We start from the raw sequence: 24,711 nt of genomic DNA, 5'->3' as shown, positions 1-24,711 counted from the left end.
ACAGGATTAATGAGTAAGGGAAGCTCATCAAAATTCCTTATTTTATGATCACGTTCTTGCAAGGTCACTCAATTCTTCGCTTTTCGTAAGGAAGGAGACCTCTTGCGCTGGGCAGAAAGGCCACTGTAATACCAAGAAAACCTTAAGTAGCAATGTATCATTAATAACATGTCGGGAGGACAAACATTTGCTAGCTACTGAAAACCAGGCCTTTGCTACTGCCACACAGAAATCACTGTGGCAGATTTTCTGTAGTGAGGATGGTGAGCCCTCCTCTGTAACGTTGACTCTCCCCCTTTAAGGGCAGCAGCAGCAGATCACAGTATGACCATTTTATTGTTATCAGTATTTTTTATTAATTTAAGCAGTAATCCAAGGGAAACGTTCACGTAACTCGGTAGAAAAATGTGTTAAAATAAAAGTATTCAAGAAAGCTACTAAAGAAGTTAGATATTTGGTTATTCCATTTTATCAAATAAAGATAGCGATAAAGCCACTTTTAAAGAGCATCCCTGCTGTTATATTTATAACCAGAAGGTGGCATTAAATTGCCACAAATCTGCTCCAAGTGTCCTTAACTGCTGCCTGCCAGAGCCTAGCAGGGAAGAGTCCTGGACACTTCACACAGCTACAGATTTGTCCCTTAAGCTACCGCTTGGGTAAACTCCCTGGAATTAGAGCCATATAGCCAATAATTAACTCATGCTACATTGGCAACAAAAATACTTTATTTGTTCCCTCCTGTCCGTTCCCCCCGTGCAGCCGGCCTCTGGCGTATCCGCCCTGGCTTTTCTGAAAGACCACTGAAACCACAGGACTCAGAAGGACCCCATGTCCCTTAGTGTGTACAAGACATGCAATACTGCCTTATGTCAGCAGTGGAGAAGAACCTCAAAAACTCAGGGGAGTTTCAGAGGAACGGGTTCCCATGATCCTTACCGCTTACTCACATCATCTCCAATGAAAAGGTCACACCATAGAAACTGGGGGTTTGGCTGGATCTTCTGTTGGTTTCCAGCAAGCCTGAGGGCCACGCTGCCACCTTGCCTCTCCTATAGTGTTTCTGTATAACTTCAGGGATGCGTTTGTACAGATTGCCTAGGCAGAGGCTTCCCAGGTTTTACTGAGAGAGAAGTTGTCTCAGTAACTGGTCCACAGCCTGGAGCCCTACCCAAGTGCAACGGAAAGCATCCTGGGTGCACAGGCTCATACTGAAAGCATCTCTCAGGTGGTTGAAGTTTCAGGAAGAAAAACCCACACATGCACACCTGCGCACTGACACCAAAGAGAGCCTCAGAGCCCTCAAAGTTTCCTCCACGTGGTTCAGTTGAGCAGGAAGCTTGATTCCCTCCTGCGCTGCTCCAGATCTGCACTGCTCCCCTCGGTCCCAGGGCTGATACGCACTCCTGAGCAGTGGGACACCCTGGGGCAGGCACCGCTCCGGCTGCACCGCCAGCTGTCTGTCATGGATGCAGAAGAGCTGTCCTGTGACATAAAAAGAAGAGGTTAAAGGGATACTGGGAATATCCTGGTAAATCTGCTGTTACAGAGCAACACTCACCCCTGCGCTGTGCACAAAGCGAAGGGCAGGGTGATAGAGCAGCACTAGAGACATGCACAGGCACAGCTTGCCTGGCTCCAAGCCACCCCTTGGTGCAATGGTGAGATTTCCAAGCAGAATGCAGCAAACGGCAGAGCAGGCAGAGAAGGAGAGGCAGGGTCCTGCTCCCCTTGGCCTGCCACATCCCCGCACCAAGTCACAGCCATGCCATCCTCTTTGAAGGAGAGAGCTTTGCTGCCAGAGGGCTAGCTGCCAATCAGACAGCTCACAGCATGCAAACGCATGGTGCTCTGCCCATGAACAGTTTCTGTCTCAACACACTCTAACGTACTGCCAGAAAAGAACTTTAAAACAAAAAATACATTTTTCTTACTACGATAGCTCAACATGGTTATTTCATTTTCCATTTTTAATGAGTTGGTCATGATTCCTTTTTAGTGAAGTCTTATTTTATTCTAGTGTTACCCCACCAAAAAGAACACATTTGGGAGAATAAATTGCCACTCACTAAAAAGTACAACAGAAAAAATAAGTAGGCATCCAAAGTTGCAAAATGGAAGGATCAACATTCAGGATATTTCAAGTGTAATGCAGGATAAGGTGACAAGGTGAATACAGGACTTCATTCTTTCTGTGATCATTTCCACGCAAGCACAAAAGGAGACTTCAGCAAGGAAGAATCCAGGTGTTGGAATTAGTCTGTATTCACACAGAATAAGTAGCAATTATCTCAAGTTTTGAGATAAGGACAAAGCTCATTTGTAGCTTTGCTTTGGAAAGAAATCAAGAGAAAAATAGAATATTTTTATTCCTGTCTTTCAGATAAATAATTCAGAGGTTTCTGAGTGTTTGGAGGTTTCTTTGTTTTGAAGAGAAGGAAGGGGCTCCAGTGATGGACATTTAAAGAGATCAGCTTTACCAACACCCATGGGGCAGCCCAGACAAGATGAGTATGTGCATGCAGAGGGAAAGGAAAGAAATAAAATTCAGGGTTGGAAGAAACCTTGCCATTTGGGTTGCCAGTCATCTGGATCAGCATAGCCTCCTGACAGCCCACCAATCTCCATTTCCTTTGCCTGAGACTTGGTGGTGGAGGGACAGAGAGGACAGACTGAGACCAACTCTCAGCATGACATGAGTTAGATGTGGTCAAGAGCCATACCTGGACCCACAGTATAAACACGGAGCGGGCAGGGAGGGGGAGGGAAGGGTTTATGTATGAGCCCTATTACTGCTGCCTGAGAAAATGTAAGGCAGGGAAAGGTTTGGAGCAAACAGGCAATGGCAGGTAGCTCTGATCAAAAGCAGAGTGATGCTCAGTTTGTGGCACGTGAAACTACTGAAAGATTGAGTGCTCAGAGAGACTGAGGGAAATGCAAACAGAGCCCCTGGAGGGGAACCATATTTCAGCAGGTCATGAGCAAGCCAATAATGATTTCCACTTCATTTGTATGTGTGCTAAATATACTTGGCATTACTTCAGAGACTGGGGTCAAAAGTTCGATGATTATAGATCTTTGCTAAAGGCATTGTGCTAGAAGATGCATCTGGATCACTGCTAGGGGAGGGTCAGAGCCGGGTCTGCACTAACCCTTACCCCTGCCCTGTCCTGGTAGGTTTTCCCAGCTGAGATCCGTTATATATGTAACTGGCACACTGAAAAACAGCCACAAAGCTTATCTCACATGTTACCTCCCTGCCAGGATGCTTCAAAACAGCAAACAGGAAGCAGAGCAAGTAGGGCCAGCATTCATTTTGCATCTCCCAATAGCCTTTCCATGCTGTCAGTCCCCTCGGCCAGCAAGAGCCTTCCTTTGCTCCAGACCCTCTTCAGCATGTCCTCCAAAAACGTATCTAAGTAGAGCACACACAAAAATTAAGTCATGCCTATGTGAGAGAGAGGGAAGCATAGCCATCTTCTCTATCAGCCGTCAGGGGAAGGTAGGTAATTACAGAAGGGCAAACTAGAGCACTTTAAATTAGCCAGTGCCTAACACAGAGAGTGCAAATACTCCCCCTTGCAACCAGTCAGCATACACACTCTTGCTGTCTCCACAGTGGTGCCTGCACTGCAGTTGAGGCCCTTGTATATGTTTCAACACCCACTGCTTTCTCACCACACAGGAGGACACCCATTTCCCAGGTACAAACACAGCACCTGGTCTTGAGGGTATCCTTATGGGGCTTAAACGGGACCTAACTGTCTGCTGCTAAAGGAAGCTTTGGACCAGCCTCATTCCCCCCAGGGAAGTAGTAGCAGATGCCTGTTCCCAATCCCAGGGCAGCTCTGCAACAAACCAGCACCCCTCTGAACACCCCAGCCCCCAGAGCTGCACCAGCAGGCAGCTCCCTCACAACCATTGCCACGGCCTCTGGAAACAGAGGACACGGCACCCTTAGCTGCTTCGTTGCTTGCCTCTCTGTAATGCAGCAGCAGCAAAGCCAGTCCCAGCACTAGCTGATTTGCCTTGACCCAAGAGAAACACTTAGCAAACGAAGGGTCAGACAGCCAATAACTGAGTTTCTTGGCAACACTGACAGCATTTTAAACTCTCCTTTTAGGCTTTGGTGGTCTGGTGGACTCACAAGGTCAACCCCACACACTCTGAGATACATGGTGGAGTTCCCCCCACACCCCCAAAGAGGTGGCTGTGACGTGGCCTCTTATGGCCCCAGTAGCACTCGGCTATTGCTGCTTGGGGATAAGCTGAAGAGAAGGTAACCTGCAAGCACACGTTTCTCTGCCTGAGGAAGATAACAGAGCTGCAGCAAAAAAAAGTGTCAAGTATACAACCACAATGCTGGGAGTGTCTTTTTGCACCAGCGATTGATGTCTTGGCTCTCTTGCCTTTCTCTGAAACATACCTGTGTGACAGGGACTCTCACAACTCAGTTTCAGCACACAGTTTTATTTTCTTTACATTGAACTGGCAAGAAAAGGAGGAGATTTCTGTTGGCCCCACGGGCATTACACTGACTATGTTTTCCAGCTATGAGTGGCCTCACAGAAGAGAAATCTTCCAGGGAAACCTCAAGCAGACTCGAGGGAAGTGGAGGGCCAGAGGCTTTCATTAACTCATACAGGGCTTGGTTGAACTCGGTTCAGGTAATGAATGTTGGCTGGGGAAGACATGGGTTCATTTTTCAAGTACTGCTGTGCAATTCTCTTGAACTTTAATGGGAGCTGGCAATGCATGCTCTAAGCGTATAAGCCTCATAGACACACATCGTCAATTTGACTTTTCACAAGTGGGGGCAGGGGGGAAGCTAAGGAAAACCAACCCATTTCTTTTTTAGAAACTTCCCCCTCACCTTTTTTTTTTGGCAATTAAATTCACCATAATGACCACTGCAATCTAAATCTAGTAAGAAGTCTGAGTTTCTTTTCTTCCATTGGTAGTCATTTGCACTGCTCGATTTAGGCAACTCACTAAGGCATAAGAACAATATTGCAAGGCAACCTTCTTGAGTCAGTGGGTAAGAAGAAAAGCTTACCTAGACAGTATTAAATCACTAGAATTGATTGCACCCTGTTGCTCATGCTCTGATTCCACTGGCAGGAAAGGTACGAGCTGGCTTATTTACACACACACACGTAAACTCATTCACACACAGCTGCTTTCCACCTCAGAGCAATACAAATTCATAATAAAAATAATTAAACCTCATCAGCCTTCAAGCATTTGGAAGCCCCAGAGCCCCATCGCCAGATCCTCTGAAAATGCATCAGCCTCCTCATGAGAGAGACTGGGGCTTGGTTCCTGCAGGGACTGGCTGCCAGAACTACCACGGCACCTGGTCATCACACTCCAGCAACAGATTATTCCATGGTATCGACCACCCTGCTCTGGGTTAATTCTTTTAATTGTCTCACCACATCTTTTCCCATTAGGCTGATGTAACTTGTTTAAGCATACACAGATTGATTTATGACAGCACTAGGGATGTTAATCAGATGCCTGCTCTCCCGTTAATGCATGCTCTGTAAGAGATGCAGGACAATAGTCTCCCATATGGGAGCTCTAGCCTTTTGCCTTCAAATCAAAGGCAGCCTCACAGCAAGAGCAGAATTACACCGCACTAAGAATAGGCAGCTTCCACCGGCGTTGCGGGTAAGGCAAGGTCATTGCCTTCTGCTCTCGATTCTCAAGTGCCATCTTCTTTAAATACAGCTGCAATCAAGGAAATGGAAAATCTCTTTAGAAGTTCACTGTTAGGAACTTATTGGAGCCCACTGAAATCCTAAAACCTCATCAGGAGGTAAAGGGTTCCCTTCAAATGCAACCTCATTTGTCTCCATTTAAAGAGGCACTTTCCTTCACAGTGTATGTTCAACATCCTTTAGCTCACTGCTGTGTGTTCCCTGCATTTCCCTTTTACTGAAGTGACATGCATAGTGCAGAAGCCTGCATAGAACGGCCTTCTTTTCCATACATACAGTGTAGGTCATGCAATGCACAGAAGACATAATGTTCAGATACTATGGAAACAGTTGAAAAAACAGAGTTCTCAATAGTACCAATAAAAATTTGAAAACTCTTTGGAAAAAATAGGACACCCTGCAGATCCAAGGTACTTTTCATTCTATTGCTGTGTTCAAAATTAAATCAATTAGATACATTCAGGAAGAATGAAGTTCATCTGCAGGTGCCACCATCTCACTGGAAGTCAAAGAAAACTTGCCCCCTAACTTTGTGCTTCTAGAAAAAAACAAACAAAAAACTCCGACACATTCACTATGCCAAACTGCTAAAGAAAACTGAAGTTCTGACTCTAACCTACATAACCAGACACTCTTTGGGATTACAACCGGGACACCACCAGTCCCATCACATTTTGACAGCAAATCCCATGCATTTTCCCACCAGCAAGAGGGCTCAGAGCAGGAGCTCTCTCAGCTGATTCTCCCAGGTGCTCCTCCTGCTACCCAGCTGGTCCTGCCTTGGTTAGCAAGTGGACTTCCTCTCCTCAGATATGCAAATCCTCCAGAGAGCTTTCAGTACAATTTCTAAACACAAAGTTACTGGATGTGCTGACAAATCTCAGCACTTCTTAAGAAATTTATTCCACTTACAGCCTACTCTTCTCAGATTCAAGGGGGGGAGGGGAGGAACTTATGTAAAAATTTATAAAAAATTCCAGACCCATCTCAGACCCTTTGAACACAGCAGAGGGGAGGCTGATTTGGACATAACCAAGAAAAGAGAAGAGCAAATACAACAAGGCCTAAAAGTGACCAAATTGATGGCAGCACCAGAGGCTTTGGGGAGGAGAAACATTCACACAGTCAAAGCAGGGACACACTTCCAGAACTAAGTAACAATGATACACCTGCCCTTTCACAGTTTTCTTCTCTCATCTGACTTTTTCTGCAGCCAAGCCACAGTCAGCAATGCCTCTCCATCAGCGCTGTGCAGCCTGGAGCCTGCTAGCAGCAGCCTTGCAGCCCCTGAGCAGGGGCCAGGACTGCCCCAGGCAGGGAGCAGGATACACCCCCACGGCATCGGCCAGGCCAGCACGCTGGCCAGCACTGCCTGCCACCCCGCTGCCAAGCCCAGCTCCTGCCCAGCAAGGGTCTACAGAAGCATCCACCCCAAGAAAGGTTTCCCAAAGCCCTGCATCAGCATAGATGTGCTAAGGATAAGACACCAGGAAGGAGAGGGGAAACTGGCACTAACTCCACATGCTTCCAGCCCAGGCAGGGTGGCAACAGGAGCTGCACAGCCCCTGAGAGCCAGTCAGTGCAGTCCAGGTTTCTAATGTCAGGTATCTCATATTTACAGCAAGTTCTTTAAGAACAACCTTCATGCTGAGAGCAACTCACAACATTTTCAAACAAAATAAGGGAGACAACTGTAAAAGTACCTTCAGATGATTCATGAACAAAGACCAAAAAACCTTATCTAATGTATTATTAAGTATGGATTATTATTCAGCTTTATTAAAAAATACCAAAGGCTGCTTTGATAGATCTAAAAGCACCAGCAGGAGCCACTGCCCTTTGTACCTTGCTAAGAGCCCCCAGCCGACAAGGGCCACATAGACCATATGCTGCTCTGAAGGAGCACTGACAACAGAGATCTCCGCAGGTACTCCAAGCGACAAAAAGCACCATGAAATCACCACCTTCACTCTTCTGCCTCTGCCCACAATCTATCCCAGGCCCTCACTCCAACAGCAGCTTCAAACCAGCAGTGGTTTGTCCCATGCCAAAATTGGCCTCACTTATGGCCTGAGCCCATCCTCCCTAGCAGGATAAGACTCAGCCTTATACCTTCCTGAGGAACCAGCCCTGAGGCACACCTAACGCCCCTTCCTAAATTTGTGTGGATATTAATCCTACACACCTGCAAGTACCTACAAGGTGGCTTCAATCCCCACTGATTTTATCTATGCTGCAAAAAGGAGGATTTTCTCCCCTTGTTCTCAAGTGTCTTCAATACTTTGAAATGCCACAGCCATTCAAAATGTTAGGGCAAAGGATGAAAGCTACAGAAATGTAACTTCTTATGAACAAAAGAATGCAATGAGAAGAGATGGGCAAGACCAGTGATAAATTCTGCCACAGCCACACCTAACATGCCTATAATGTATGCACATGAGTAACTATCTAAGGCACTGAGTAATTATCTAGATTTATATTTTCTGACTTTCATAAGTCACATGGAAAAGTAGGATCCACTACAACATTATGTTGTTTGTCTCCAGACACTAACGCCTATTTCATACTTTACTCAGAATTGTCTCCTTTGCAATAATTTTATAGAAAGGCATTAAAAATTGCCAGATGCCAGAGCTTTTCTTGACAGCGAAATTTCACTTAAATAGCATGAAGATACAAGCTGACTTGTATCCTGTCACTGGGAAATGTCACATACAATATATCCTGCAAACACGTTTTCAATTCTTTGCCAAGAGAGTTGCCTCCCCCTTTAAGTAAAACATTCATATTCAATTCATTCTGCTTGGGACAATGTTGATCACTTTACAGATTACCAAATCAAAATATCTGACAGGTTATTTGAAATATCTTTCTTCTGTAGCCAGCACGAGGAGAATGCCCAGCGTGATGGAAACCTACATTTAAACTGTCAGCAAATCAGATTGCCAATCTGAGACCACTTTTAAAGCCACAGAAACTATTTGTGAGTGTGTGGAAGATGTGTTTCCTGCTGTCTTAGTTCTGAGAGGCTGTTAAGCAACGAGGAGCTAATGAGGAATTTGATTTGGGCTACAGCAAAGCCCCAAAAGGTGAGCAGACATGAGTGGCTAGTGGAGAAGCGTGTTAAGAAACAGTAGCATCAAAACATTTCTTCAGTTCCTGCTCCCTGCAAAACTGGATGAGAAGTCAGTGCATGCATGAACTTGAGGGCTTTTGGAGCAAGGATAGATTCTGTATTTTTACAATTAAAAAGCTGAAAAACAGGGTAACTTTGGAAAAAAGCAATATTTTTATGGTTGGTTGGAGAACATTTTGACAGGCTTCCTCAAAAGAGCAGAGAAAGACATGATAGGACAAAAATGATGCTGAAGTACTAGGAAGAGAAGCATTCATTGGGAGGAGCAGGATCTTCCCAGATCTTATAGCTGCTTCTTGCATCTCAAGGATGGACACCATTTGTAGTCCTCATCTAGTCTGGGACTGACAGAGCAAATGCTTGAAGGATGTAAAGAAGAGACAAGGGTGTTCAGGCATAGCAGGAACAAAACAGGAAAAGAAATTTCAAACTGAATATTAGGAGACTACTCAAGCTGTGAATTTTATTGGACAGCTAAGTATTCTCCAAGGGGGAAAGCAGAAACTCCATTTGCTCAGCCATTTAGTAGAGACGTGAGTTTATTGTAGAGAATACCCTGTACTTTCAGAGTTGGAAGACACACTGTAATTTAATAGCTCTTTTTTAACTCTAACTGCACAACTGTCTCTTACAAGTAACAAGAACATCAACTATTGCTAGAGCTAACATAAGCTTAGACACAAACCCTTGAATTATTTTCTCTCTTCTCTCTTATCTATTTTTCTGTCTCTCTCTAAGCATTATTACCAAAGAGTGAAGCAGCATGAAGTATGGGTGCAACATTAAAAAGAAAAAAAAAAGATCATTTACCATTCCTCAAAAAAAAAAAAAAGGTTATGACAACCATTTTTAAAGAGCAGTTTTGCTTTTTGAACTCAGCTTTTACAGAAATGGATGGGCACACTTTCGTGTGCAGTCCCCGTCCCTCGTCACACCTGTATCACGCATGAAGTTTTGACAGAGAATTACAACAGATGCAGCCTCCCCAGAAGGCTGTGCCTGGTGGCTATTCCTGCTAATGCCAAAAGCCCCGTTGGATGAAGGTGATAAGGCTTGTCCAGCCAGTACTGCCAACCAGACCTGCCCAGCGGGAACCCGAAGCAGGACCAGGGACACCGAGCCCTGCCAGGCCTCCCCCCACCCCGGTGCCACCGCATGGTGCCAGCAGCCATGGGATTTGCCAGTCCCCGCCAGGACTCCCTCTTTCCTCTGCTCTCCAAAGCTCTTGTGCCTGTCTCTGTGTGCCTCTGCCTGCACCCATGTGTCTCTCTGCCTTGGGACCAAAGGTTTTAGTGCCCAACAGGAAGGGCAGGAAGCTCAACTACCACTGACATACAGGAATACGTTAATGGCTAAGGCAAGACAGCCAATGTTTTCTCAATAATTCCACTCATGGCAATAATTTATTGGTTTTTGTTTGACAGCCCCACCATTCTGTGCACAAAAATGCTTTTGAAATTTAGTTGTTGAAAATGGACTTCACCTTCTATCTCCTCCCTTTTCCCCCACCACACTCCTAAAGATTATAACATACTTGTCAAACTAGGTGAGTCTCTCCTATTTGGCAGGATCAGATTAGCAGATCCTTTAATGAGAAATTAAAATTGGAAAAGAAATGCATACTTAGTTTAGCACTAAGTGCTAAAAAATATTGGCATACCCTTAAGAGGACAAGCTCTCTATTGCAGACATTAAGTACTCTGTCTATTACGAAAATTAGTATTTTGCAGACCTGAGGAACTCTAACTCTGTGACTCATGTTTGGACTCCTCATAGCAAAAAGTTTTTCTTCTGTGGAAGAAAGACACCTGAAGGATGCACAATTAACTTAAGTCCATTCCTGACAGCAGAGTGCATCACAGCAGTTGTTGCTTCTCTCTCTCTCTCTCTGTAAAAGCACCCTGATACAGCATCAAAAACAATTGTCATTCCAAAGAGCAAGGACTATCAATTCAGTAGGTAGCAGGACAAGCAAGCGCAGATTGTACACAAATAATTTTTTCTGTTTAACTACTCAGATATTTATTTTGATGTTTGGAGAGAAACCTTTCTTATTTTCCCAAAATTCCCAAGGTAGGTAGGTCTTTCTTTTTAAACTGAGTGTTAAAAGTGTGACCAACTGGTCATACTAAACCCCACTTTCCCCTCATGTTCAACTTGAAGTGATACCATCATCAGACGTGTAGGTTTATATGCTCATATGTGTGTGATATATTTTCTGTTGTTTCTGAAGTCTTGAAGATCCTAAATGTAATTTTCCTTCCCGGGCCATGGGCTTTTTTTGGACTCAAGAATAAATTCCTCTCTATGGCAAAACAGTCACCATGAGCTGCATTTTCCTTCATCCTCCAGAACATTTTCCTTCCTACAGCCTCTAGAACAAAGAAAGCGTAAGAAGTCCTGGTGCAGTCAACTCTGTTCTTTATACAGACCTAAAATCTTCTCCACCTCCTTGACATTAACAGTGGCTTTCCAAAACTGCGTGTTCTGTACTGGAGGACAAATGAAGCACATCACCTCCTCCGCATTCCTCCTCTCAAACCAAGTAAGTGTCACATCTTCTGGGCTTTGGGATAAAAGTACAAAATTTTAAAAGTTGTCTCATCTCACCCTGAAGTCCCTTCCCAAATATAATTATGAGTTTCTAAGCCAAACAACAGGGAGACCTTTTTTTTTACTTTAATTTACTGTGGGTCCATCAACTTCAACCACATTTGAAGGTACATTTTCTCCCCATTAGTTCTGTCTAGTCGAAGAAGCTCACGTAGCGATGACGCATCTCTTGCAGATAAGGGTATCCGCTGATTTGATTTACTAAGAAGGCTAAATTTATTATGCAACATTTTAAAAGTATAATTCTGCTTTCCCTTGATGGTAATAAATTCGATATCAGCTCCCCTGAGCCAAGAGAGCCAGTCCCTTTATTATCCAGACATGACCTCCAGAGCCAGATTCCATTTTAGAGACGGGAAATGGCCATATCTCTGATTAAAAGGGAAACTTTAATCAAATAAAGTGCCTCATCAAGCAAGAGCCAAGATTCCAATACTCCTGACTGCAGCACAGCAATGATCCAAAGTCATATCTGCCCCCAACCCATTACCGCTTACTGCAAACGTGATATCCATCCCAAACAGGAGGTGCATCCTTCGGCAGTTTCCTTATCATCCTGGCAGCTGCTCCTCCAGTGCCCACGCAGAAACACATTCTCAGGCTGCTACCCCAGGGTCTGTTTGAGGAACCAGAGGAGGATGGACTTTGCGGTGTTTGAGGTTTCTTTCCCAACTAAATCAATCTCGCAGGTGACAAGTAGCCTGAACCATGCAGCCAAGTGCAGCAGCCATGGCCTTCAGCTCAGTACCCTTGCAATAACACTCTTCTATTCTCTCAGACGCTTTCCTTCTACACTCTGAAATAATCTTTTGAAGCACTTCAGATAATAGCTTATTTAGAGTCCCAGGTCAAGAGCTTTGTCCCTATTGTCAATGGTGTATTTCTGCAGTTTTATGGCGGGGTAGTAAAGGAGTAACAAATAATAGTAAAAATGACCATACGGATGTCTAGGGGTATTGTTATTTGAAGTGTGCTTTAAGACTCCACTTCTGCGTAAGCACAGTCAGATCTGTATGCCACTCCATGCAGGGATCCATCTTAAAGTCTTTCTGGCCATCTAGACAGTTTTCTTGCAACAGAGCAAGATACAGCAACTGACAGATAAATCATCTCCCTTTCAGCCACGGAAGCCCAGCTACGCAAGCAAATGAAGGCGCCCAAACTCCACATCTACTCAGGAACCGCTCGGCTGAGAGATCCAGCTATTTTGTACAGCCTTCTGCAGAGATCCTCCTTGGATCAGCCCACATGTCATTTCTGCTACAGGAGTGATGATATTTACCCTCTGCTTTATGCCAGGAGTATCTTCTTAATACCAAAGCCTCTGCACCGAGTGAGGCTGCTTGCTCCGCAGGGCTTCCAGCTGCAGCACTGGCCAGGCAACATGCGGGAAGTATGTAATACCACCGCACTTGAAGGTTATTTCCCTGGTATTTGTCCGAGTGCTACGCACTCACACACACGCACGCAGGCAGGAAGATGGTTACTGTGTTGCTCTCTGCTTTCCAACGCAGCTTCAGCGGCCTCCGAGTTTGGAGCGCTGTCCCCGGGGCGGGGGGGCACCCCCCTGAGGAGGGGCAGGGCTCAGCCCGGCCCTGTCTAGCCCGGTTCCCGGTTAGCCCGAGCCCCCCCGGGCGCCCCCGCGCCCTGCCCAGCCGTCGGCGGGGAGTCCCGGGCGGCGGAGCTGCGCCGGGTGTTGGCGGCTTGCCGCGGCGAGCAGCTCTCGGGTTAGACGGCGGCAGCCAGTGGGTCCGGGCTGCGCCGCGGGGGCACAGGGCGGCCGGGGAGGGAGCGGCGGTTCCCTGCGGCCCCGGCGCGGGCGCAGCGGGGGCCTTTGCGGCTCGCACCGCACAGGGGCCGAGACGGTAATCGGCGACCCCCGCAGGCGAGCCGGGCTCCGGACCGGCCCCCCGGGTCAACGGCGGCGCAGGGCCGCGAGGACACGGGACCGCTGCCCGCAGCACCGGCGGGCGCACGTCGGACCCGGCCCGCTGCCCCTGCGCCGTCCAGGCCCAGAGGGAAAAGACGGAGCGAGGGCTGCGGGAGGCTGCCGGGGGAGCCGGGGCCGCTTCCAGGGCCGCCCGGGGGTCCGCGGACAGCCGCACCGTCGGGGCGGCGAGAGCTGCCGGCGGGCCCCCGCCTCAGGGGTGGGGCCGCCTCCCCGCCGCCCCCCAGGCACACCCCCGGGGGCGGCAGGGACCAGCGGCACCTCCGCCCCGCAGCCCCCTTACCGGGACCGGGCAGAGCTGTCGCCGCCGGCGCGGTACGGCGGGGCGGGGCGCGGGCGGGCGGCGGGGGGGCGCGGGGCCGGCGCGGCGGCGGGGGCGGGTGGGGTTTCCGTGCGCGGCGCTTATTAGTGTGGTGATGGAGGGCCGGCCCCTCGGAGCCGCCTCGCAGCGGCGGCGCGGGCTGGCGGCGGCCGCCGGGAGGTGAGCGGCGGCGGCGGCTCGGGCGGCGGAGGCGGCGGGGCCGCCCCCGTCGTGCCCCATGCGGGCGGCGGCGGGGCGGCGGCGGCGCTGAGGGCGATGTCGGCGATGCCGGAGGCGGGGGGCGCGGGCCGGGCGCGGGCCGCCGTGGCGCGGCTCTCGGAGGCGGTGGGCGAGCGGCGGCGGCGGCTGGGCACCGCCATGGGGGAGGCGCGGCGGCAGCGGCGGCTGCTGCTGCTGGTGGTGTGCGTGGCGCTGCTGCTGGACAACATGCTCTACATGGTCATCGTGCCCATCATCCCCGACTACATCGCGGCCATGCGCGGCGGGGGGGGCGCGGCCGGCCCGTCCGCGCCCGCGGGGGGCAACGAGAGCGGCGGCGGCGGCGGCGGCAACCGGAGCCTCCTGCCGGCGCGGTACCCGCCGGCGGCGGGGGGCAACGAGGACGTGCAGATCGGGGTGCTGTTCGCCTCCAAGGCCATGCTGCAGCTGCTGGCGAACCCGCTCAGCGGCACCCTCATCGACCGCGTGGGCTACGAGGCGCCGCTGCTGGCCGGGCTGGCCGTCATGTTCCTCTCCACCGCCACCTTCGCCTTCGCGGAGAACTACGCGACGCTGTTCGCGGCGCGCAGCCTGCAGGGGCTGGGCTCGGCCTTCGCCGACACGGCCGGCATCGCCCTCATCGCCGACCGCTACGCCGAGGAGCCGGCGCGGAGCCGCGCCCTGGGCACGGCGCTGGCCTGCATCTCCTTCGGCAGCCTGGCCGCCCCCCCCTTCGGCGGCGTCCTCTACCAGTTCGCCGGCAAGCAGGTGCCCTTCCTGGTGCTGGCCTGCGTCTGCCTCCTCGACGGGCTGCTGCTGCTGGCCCTGGCGCCGCCCTGCGCCCCCGGGGCGCGGGCCAACATGCCCGTCGGCACCCCCATCCACCGCCTCATGGTCGACCCCTACATCGCCGTGGTGGCGGGGGCCCTGGCCACCTGCAACATCCCCCTGGCCTTCCTGGAGCCCACCATCGCCAACTGGATGGAGGAGTCCATGGGGGCCAGCGAGTGGGAGGTGGGCCTCACCTGGCTGCCCGCCTTCTTCCCCCACGTGCTGGGCGTCTACGTCACCGTCCGGCTGGCCGCCGCGTACCCCCACCTCCAGTGGTTTTACGGGGCCCTGGGTATGGCCATCATCGGCGCCAGCTCCTGCCTGGTGCCGGCCTGCAGGAATTTCGGGCAGGTCGTCGTTCCCCTCTGCGGCATCTGCTTTGGCATCGCCCTGGTGGACACGGCCCTGCTTCCCACCCTGGCCTTCCTGGTGGATGTGCGCCACGTCTCTGTCTACGGCAGCGTCTACGCCATCGCAGACATCTCCTACTCTGTGGCATATGCCCTGGGGCCCATCGTGGCTGGCCAGATTGTGCACACCATGGGCTTTGTACAGCTCAACCTGGGCATGGGGCTCGCCAACGTGCTTTATGCCCCTGTCCTCCTCTTCCTCAAAAACGTCTGCCAAATGAAACCCTCTCACTCGGAGAGGAACATCCTCCTTGAAGAAGGACCCAAGGGACTCTACGACACCATCAAAATGGAGGAGCGCAAAGGCATGGGCAAAAGCCTCCGGCCAGTGGGCGAGACAGAGGAGAACGGCATGGACTCCTACCACAGAGACCTGACAGGGGTGTCCGAGGAGGACTCGTCAGACTATGAGTACAGTTAGGTTCCTCCACGAGGCCCAGCCCCGGGAGCGAGGAGGGGTGTGTGGGAGGGAGGGAAAAGGGCGGGATGAAAGAGTTATGTTTCTGTACCAATGTGCAATATATACAGTTTAACCTTTGTCATGATGTAATGGCTTTCTTCTTCTAAGACTTATTTTTAATCGGTATTTCCTTCAGCGTTCTGGCAAGGTGGAAGGGGTGGGGAACAGGGGGACAATCCTGAAGAAGATTATCTGAATATTCATTGGCATAAATCTGGAGGGGATCCTTCCAAAAAAGCCACCACCAACAAAACAAAACAAAAAAACCAACAGCCTTGTAGCTGGGGTATAATTGTGCAAAGTTTTCTCAAGCTGAAACTGTGTGTGACATACTGTATATCTCTGTAAAAAATATAAGAAAAGCAAAAAAGTCTGTGTAAAATTTCGAATGGCATATTCAGGGACTTAGTAAATCTTGTGTACATATACTTAGATTTTCAGTTGGTTTCATATATTTAAGAAGAGCAACAACTATCACAACAGCTTATTCTTCCTTGGGAATAAACTGAAGTATTGTACTTTTTTCTCTCTCTTGTGCTGCTCTCTGGTAAGTGCAATATGCTGTATTATGTTGAAGTCCAAACTACAAGAGTAATACGGTCTGAATAAACGGAATTGAAGGGGATTGATTGTCTTTGTTTCATTGTTGAGGGCTGCTTTAGGGAGGGAGCTTGTTGCACTCAGTGTAACCCCTACGGTAACAATTCCTCATAGCACAAACCTCATCGGTTACCAAAATCGCCTAGGAGAAAACCCTGGTACAAAATGTTCTCGTTCATTCTTCAAAACATATGTTAAGGGGTCCGAGCAAACAACATCACACTGCAAACATGCTATCGATCGCCTAAAAACAGCTCCTCGTATTCTCACGCGAATTTAATTTTAATTCCCAGAGTCATGAATTTCAATTTTCGAATATTCAAAAAAATTACATGACCAGCAGTTTAGAGACACGACACTGGAAAACGCCTTTCTTGGTGCTGCATGCTGCCCCGATTGCAACGTGCCCACCTCAGTGTAGCCGACAGGGATTAAACAAAACAAAAGATGGGTGAAGTGCCTCATTCAAACCTTTGCAAAAAGTGGAAACTTTCCATCCAACCACAATGGAACCCGAATGCATGTTTTGCCCTGTAAATTTATCTTGATATGAAACAAAATCGTTTATTTAAATTCCTAGCTCATTAGGAAACAAAATAGATTACTTATCATCTCAAGAGGGGGAAAAAAAATTCTATAAACGGCCACAGCACCTACTAAAGGGCTTCCACCCGTCCCTGGGGAGCCGGGCGCCGCGAAGGAGACGCGGAGAAGCCGCCCGTCGGTTCCGCGGAGCTGCGCGGGACGCGCGGCCCCGCCGCGCCGCAGCTCCTGCCGCACGAGGCGCAGAACTCAGGAGAGCAGCGCGGCGGTGCTTCGGCACGGCGGGGCTGCGGCACGGCGCGTTCGGCGAAGGAGCCACGGCCACCGCGGCAGGAGCTGAGCCCCGCTCCCCTAAGCCGCTCGCTGCGGAAAGCGGCAACAGCGGTGCCTCCCCTGGCCCGCCGCCCCGGCGCGCTCCGCGGCTGCCACCGCCCCGGAGCCGCTGCCGGCCCCAGGGCAGCTCCCGCAGAGCCCGGGCCCCTGTACCGGGACCGCTGCCGCCCCTTCGCGGGCTGCCGCCCCTCTCGGCCGTGGTGCCGGCAGCCCGCTGGCAGCGCCGCCCGCCCTGTTAGGCCACGGAGCTTTCGGGAACCGCAGGTGCCCCACGGCGACACTGCTCGACACTGGAGACAACCCCCGTGGCAACGCGGCGTCACCGAGAGCTGTAACCCTCAGGGGCTCCCTTTGTCGCCGCCGCCGGGGAGCCTCTCGGCTGACCCCGACGGCGGTAAGGGCGCGGGCGAGCCCGCCTCTGCCCGGCTCCTCCCGCCCGCCCTCCCGGGACACGGCCGGCACGGGGCGAGCTGGCGGCGGTGCCACCGCCAGGCGCACACAGCCTACAGAAGGGGCAGAACAAGAGCGGCGCGGCCCGGGCGCGGAGGGAGGGCGGCAGCGCCTGTTGCGCGCAGCGGGAGGGGCGGGCAGGGCCGGGCCGGGCCGGGCCGGGCGGCGCCGGGCGGGGAGGAGCCAGGCGGCGGCGGGGACGAGCCGCGCTCCGCACGCCCCCGCCCAGAGGGAACCTGGCCACGGAGGAGGCGGTGGTACCTTGGACAGAGCCGCCGCGACGCGGGGAGTCCGCCCGGGAGCCGCTCCGGAGCGCCCCGACGAGCAGGTACGGGCGGGCGGGCGGGCTGCGCGCCCCGCGCCTCCCGCGGCCCCGACGGCGCGGCTGCAAGTGCCGGGGCGGGAAAGCCGCGGGCTGGGGGCGGGGGAGCGGGTGCGGCGGGTCCCGCGGCGCGGAGCCGAGCCGAGAGGGCTCCCCTCGCCAAACTCCGCGGCGCCGGCGGCACCCACGGGGCCGCCCCGTTGCCGCCGCCCGCGGGTCCCGCCGCGCCGGGCCGTCCGGGAGGGAAGGGGCTGCCCCGGGGCTGAGGCGTGGGAAGGTCTCGGGGCGCGCCGGCAGCCTCCGGCGGAGCGTGAGCGCTCCCCGACGGGCCTGGCCGGTGCTGCGGCCCGCAGGGAGCTCACGGCAGGCGACAGGGCGGCTCCTGGCTCCTCTCGTAATGTCAACGGCCGCAGCAGTGCGCACTTCACACGTGTATTCCTGATACCGCATACATTCCTCTTAACTTTAAGCATAGATTCCCGAGAACTTTAAGCTTATCTTCCTGATAACACGGAGAGTGAGGATGAACAGATGAGGGCTGAGTGTAATGCCCCAACAACGCTATACACCGCAAGCTGCCTCCCGAGCCCACAACGTACAGAGAACTCAAGTATAAGCACATGGGTGTATTTCAGTCCTTCTCTGCTATCTGCTAACGAAGAGATCGGTGCCTTTTGTTGTGGATTTCAGCTGCTGCTTTGAGCTGTGGGGAAGGCCACCCGGCTCCCCAGCCTGCTGTGACTTGCAGCCACCCTGCTAAGCTGCTCACCCTGGCCCTCTAGATAAGCCGGCTGTAAATAAAACCAGCTAGGATTAATTTTTTTGCCTAATAACTTCCACAATGCACCTCACAGCCATTCCAGCAAGCAACTTTGAAGTCATCTTGAATTGCTGCAGGATTTTCTCTTGTGTCAGTTTCCTTGTCCTTTATTAAGCAAACATAGGATTGGGTGTGATGCTAAGCTGGCAGCGCTTGAACCAGAGACAAAGCCTCAGTTCATCCCCATAACAGAGAAAAGTACAGTTCAGGATACCACTCCCAACTCTTTATCATGCTGGTTTTACAGATATGTGAGTTTTATTAGTAGCATTTCCCACAGACACAGAGCCAGTATGGACTTGTAGTTGGTGTGACTCCGTACTGCAGTTTGACAAAAAACATAAGGAAAGAAAGAACAAAAGTCCCAGTGCGAAGAATACCAGCAGGATTTTTCCTTTAGGGGAATACAGTTTTAGGGGCTCTGAAGACAAAATGGCTGCTCTGTATTTGAACACAGGTGGGGAGCTGAGGCCAGCCCATAAACAATTGGGCAACCCACAGTCTTCCTAGACTTACACAGGACGTGTCCATTATTTGAAGTGCTTTGAACCTGTGTTGCTAGGAATAGAGTGCATGGCTAAGTGATGAGACCTGTGTAGCACACGAGAGGGAGCAGAGCAGTGCAGCGGGTTAATGTGGCCTTTCCGTGAGGGAAATAGTCTCTTACCTGGGTTGAAATCATGAGCAGATGACAGATCAACACGAGTTTGCTGTGTGGCTCATTGCAGAGCCCCAGGGACATCTCTCAACCTTATACAACCTACTTCACAGCACATGGCCCCACTGGCAGCCAGTGCAGGACAGGGAGAGGACAGGATCAACACGAGGTGTCAGTGACCACGTACACATTGGCAGAGCCATGCTGAAACCGCAAGGCTGGAATAGCCAAGCCAATTCCTCAGGAGAGGAATAATGCACAGCCATCCCTGCCCATGGCTAAACAAAACTCTTAATCTCACTTTCATACACTGTAGGTTTTTATCCAAATTGTTCTTAAAAGCTGCTGTAGAAATAGTTCAAGTGCCCCAAATGTATAGTCCCAAGGGTTTCATAAAGGAAATATTACGTTCTTTTCTACTTAGTCAACACATGTTGTCTTTTATATTTTGCATACATGCAGTGCAAAGTAATTTAAAAAAAAAAAAAAAACAAAAAACCTGTGGTCTGTCAAGACCTGACTGAACACATAGAACTTACTCTGCTTTAGCTGTACCACTGTAATTGAAGGACAACTGCTTGGTGTGGGCACTATTATATCAGAAGAAATACATGTGCCATATAGCTTATTCTTGTACAGAAAAGGAGTAAGAGGCATCTTTAGACGTGAAAACCAGGATAAGCACAATACCAGAGACACACAAGTGGAAGTATTTGCTCTGTCACAGATGAATTCTGTGACTTTTGGCAAGTTAAGCCATCTCCCTGGATAGGTATATGCTACTTGGAAAGACTGCTGTGTGAAGCGGCTCAAATGCAACGTATGCCACCCCTCCCAGTTCTCCCGCAGCCAGCCTGCCAGCCTAGGCAGGCTCACAGGGTCCCCCAGCCCAGAGCTGTGCCCCAAAGCACTGGCACCCTGTGAGCTTCTAGCCTGCAGGGGGCAAAGGCAGGTCTCCACCAAGCTCCTTTCCACAGCTTCCGCATCTTTAATGCGGAGATGACAGCACCTCACTGTGCCCATGGAACCGTGCAATGACAAATACATTTAAAGACTGTGGTGCTTTCATATAGAATGGCAAAGGGAGGACAGATGACATCCTTAGATAGAAAACTGCAACCTTACTACTGCCTGTGTCGACATAAGTACATTCAAAGAAAAGTCACCTCTTTCCTCCAGCTAACATATAACAGTAATACAAAGCGTGCAGATCACGGCACAATGCATTGCGAAGTAAATTAGAGTGACAAAATAAACCATGCTGAGAAGGGACCATTTATGTGCATCAGATAGGTCTGGATAAAGAAATTTATAGCGAAATGAGACAAACAGAATGTCAGAACAATCTCCACAGGGCTCAGTTCAGCTACTTTTGAACGTTGTACTTCTATTTCTCTTCAGTTTTGCATTCTGAAGCTTCTGCGTATGCTTGCGCAGGGAATACTCCCCATGTACATTTTGGTTATAAATAATGGGTACTGACTGGACTTTAAATCTTTTCTATTTCCAGAACTGAGGCGTGAGGCTCCATAAGTGCCCCCAAGAGGCTTCAATTTCTGCCTTCAACAAAAGATATCACAAGAAATGCAGGAATGCCTGTCCTAGAAAAAAACATGCAGAAGAAAGAGAAAGATACATGCAGTAAAGATGATACAGTAAGTGACTGTTTCTGGGAAAACAAAAAGAAAAAAATAAAAAAAACCCCATTGCTGATAGATGACTTAACAGCTTTTAATGCTGTAAATTAATGTAAATTAATATAATAATTGCAAACCAAGCTCTGTCCCAGAGCTGATTTCTTCATTTCAGGGAACACTAGTTATCCTGCAGCAGTTTATGATCAGGAACTTTGATCTAACATTAGTGCTTCTCATATCCAAATACACTCTTCCTCCCAACATCCTGTGAAGAATTCCCGTAAGTGAAATATTATTACACAACAGCAGATGCATTACTACACAGACAGAGATGGCATGTAATTATTTCTTAATAGTACAGAACTATGAAACTATCACATATGATTCATTTTCAAGCTGGTTTAAAAGATGCTGGATGTGTATGCCTATAAGTAGTCAACCTCTTGGGTTTAAAGCTTTTTTCCTAAGCAGAGTCATGAACTGTACAGTAACCTTACCCAGAAAGATAGGGCCAAAGCCAGGTATCAAAAAGAAATACTATTTGGCACATCTGTTTCCACTGACCAAGAAATCAATGACAGAAGAGATATGCCCTGACTAAACATAGCTTGAAACTGTAGAATTACATTCTTTTATTTCTGAGATCCAGGGTGCATTACAGGCTAAATTGGATTTGCATTTCCATTAATAACAGGTAATCCTACAACACTTTTTATGAGTATCTGAAATCTTTGGTTTCTAGATAGGGAAACGTAATGTGGCACTGACTTTTCTGTGGATGTCAAAAGGCAGAGCTGGTATTTGTGCACAAAGGACACCCACTCCCTGCCTTCTGTTCGGAGCACTTCCTCCACCCCCTCCCTCCCTGCATGCACTAGCAAAGGAGTTTGCAGCTAGCCTTGCTCTGGGCAGCAGGTGGGACTAGGTGACTGCCAGATATCTCTTCCAACCCAAATCACGCTATGGTCCTGTGATCCTGTGAAAATGAGTGTCTATTACATCAAGAGCTTGTAAAAAAATCTGAACTTTACCTGCTTTAGGAGACAGGCAAAAATCAAATGAGATAAATAAACCCTCCAAAAGTTTATGATCTACACTAATCACTAAGGGACAAGCACAGCTGAATTAGATGACCATTTCTCAACTGGGAGACACGCACACCTCCCTGAGGAACCATGCTTAGAGCATCACAGCCTCTTGCAATTTCCCAGTCTTTCATGGATTACCTGCTTGCTTGATTTTCCCACTGCCTCCATAATTTCTCTGGCTTTTAAATTACTAATTACACTTCACTTGGTTAATTCTACATTAAAACACAAAGGAAGCTTAATTGCATGGACAGCATGAGATTGTTTTCTTCCCAGATACTATTGGTTTCCTGCTCCAAACAGGATAAGGATAAAGCAAGTATAAACAGAAATGTTTTATCAAGCCTTCTAGGAGGGTTCCAGACTGGCTGACAGCAAAGGTTTGGCAGGGTAAAACACAGGTTTATTGAAGATTGTATGTAATCAGTGCTAATAAACAGGTAGACCTGCACATTTTCTATTTCTGCGATTTTATAACCAGTCATATTACCAATCAGACAAGTATTAACCCACAGTTTTACTGATCACAAGCTAAATGCACTTCTTTACTAATGAAATACCTTCTCTTAATGCATTATTTTATTATGCTCTAATGTATTTGAAGATTTCCTAGAGTCTAGCTCAGACTATATGCTTGCATCATGCCTATTTACCTGTTTGTTCTAGGATTTCTAGAATTTTTACAAGGAATATTCTCCTGTTTTCCACTTGTTTCCTGGCCTTTTGAAATCCTTATTGGCCAAAGGCCTACAAATAGAGCTACTGGAGAGGTACCACTGCTTCAGTATTGCATACAACTGCATACTATGTCCTAAAATCCAGGCACTTTAAGACCTAATGAAACTCCACTGAAGTCACACAACTACATTTGCAGTAATCAGGCATCTCAACTGCTAAAACAGAATAAATGGATAAAAAAGGGATGCAATTATTAATGAGCAACAGATGAAGAAAAGAAGAAAAAAAAGAGGACAGTTTGGGAACAAGTAGAATTACTTGCTAATCTCTTTTTTTTTTTTTTTTTTTTTTAATGATTAGGCAGTGCCAAAACTTCCAGTCCCACCACTGCAACAGACCTTACGCATGTACCTACAATGCATGAAACACCTGGTGCCAGAGGAGCAATTTAGAAAGACCAAGGTCATTGTGGAGCAGTTTGGAATTGCAGGAGGTCTGGGGGAATCCTTGCAGCAAATCCTCGAGGAAAGAAGGGAAAAGACAAGGAACTGGGTAAGCAAATGCAGATAGGAAAAATAACTGCTGTGTTGGATGATGGTCATTTACAAACTCTTTTGATGTTCTAGATGTGATCACTGCTTTCTTTCAGTGGGTCAATGCAAACAGGGGTCACATCAGATTGTACCAAAGGGAATGAGTATTTCAGACATACTAGGCTAGAATTTTCAAATGATGTCAAAATCCATGTCATTGTTATGTTTTCAGATCAACAGTTTGTTGACATAAATGAGGGAATTCACGCACCTGAGGTGCATGCACACAGGTATCAGCTCTACCTGTACGAAGCACTGTATTACATCCTTTTTGGATGTAATTTCTTCCTTTTCCTTTAATAGCAGGATTTAGAGTTTTTATTAAAATGAAAAATGCATTCTGATAGGGCCATAAGAAATGCCTTGCATATCCATCTAGCCAAAGCTCTGATCCAGTCAAATTATTCTGGAATGGAATACTTTAGGATAGGAATTACTCTTTTTAAATTAAACTATTATTTGCCATTCATTGTCACACCATACCGATGTAGTTACCCTGAAGTATTACTTTGCCGAACACACACGTGTATAGATATATATATCTATCACATACACCATGCTGAGACCTCAGCCTTTAAAAAAGTCCAGCTTTTTGCTTCCCAAGACAGGAAAATTAAATAAGCCATAGAAAGAATAGATTTTATCATTCCACAAAGTCACAGTTCATCCTGCCTGCATTAACCATGTTAGAATATGGCAGCTGGAAACTAGAAACACTGATTTTATTGAAGTCCTTCCATCCCAGCAAGGAAGAGAGACACTGAATGGTTTCATGGTTTCAGTGAAATCCTGCAGGCTTGCTACTGATGTCAGTGAAGTGTGGTTCTCCCTTAACTTTTCAGTTATGTGACCCACAAGAAAACTCCATCAAATTGCTGCTATAGTTCCAAAAAAAGGCTACAGTACTGGCAGTGCTTTTATTTTAAAAGCAGTGCTTCATTTCTGAATTACTTGTTGCCACAGTCTGAGGGCTCCACTAAATGCTGCCCGATCTCGTTTTGTTATTCTGATCATAGAACTTCATGGTTTTGGTGGCTAAATTAACCATCGCTTAAATAGTGTTCCGGATAACAAATAGCGTTCCAGGAGACAACTGTTCATTTAACCACTTACAGCATGAAAATTACAGAGGAAGGACGTATAAGCGTTTTCTGAAACGTCTCAACTTTAAATACTGGTTATTAAAATTCAATACCTGATTCTTAAGATAAACTAGAAATGTTTTTATTTGGAATTTAACTTGCCAGGAGTACAGCTTTAGCCTGTTCTCCTGAAGACTCCAGAGACTGTGGGGGAAGCATCTGTTCTAACAGCAATGAAATATCTCAGAGGAAAACTTTTTCAACTG

The 24,711-nt window shown here is 48.7% G+C and overlaps 2 protein-coding genes across 2 annotated transcripts in view; both read left to right on the top strand.

Moving 5' to 3' along the window:
* The first annotated feature begins 14,006 nt into the window (after window positions 1–14,006).
* On the top strand, window positions 14,007–15,602 carry SLC18A3 (solute carrier family 18 member A3). Its single transcript, XM_072871503.1, has one exon. It carries the CDS (start codon window positions 14,007–14,009, stop codon window positions 15,600–15,602), a length of 1,596 nt encoding a protein of 531 aa, XP_072727604.1.
* Window positions 15,603–20,959: 5,357 nt separating this feature from the next.
* CHAT (choline O-acetyltransferase) overlaps window positions 20,960–24,711 on the top strand; it is a 29,716-nt gene continuing 25,964 nt past the window's right edge. Inside the window, exons 1-2 of the mRNA XM_072871021.1 lie at window positions 20,960–21,022; window positions 23,131–23,322. Of these exons, the coding sequence (XP_072727122.1) occupies window positions 20,960–21,022; window positions 23,131–23,322 (255 nt within the window). The remainder of the gene's footprint in view (window positions 21,023–23,130; window positions 23,323–24,711) is intronic.

The sequence above is a fragment of the Ciconia boyciana genome, chromosome 8 (genome assembly GCF_034638445.1).
Source record: "Ciconia boyciana chromosome 8, ASM3463844v1, whole genome shotgun sequence".
NCBI classification, from domain to species: Eukaryota; Metazoa; Chordata; class Aves; order Ciconiiformes; family Ciconiidae; genus Ciconia; species Ciconia boyciana.
This window is presented reverse-complemented; position numbering and strand designations above follow the sequence as displayed.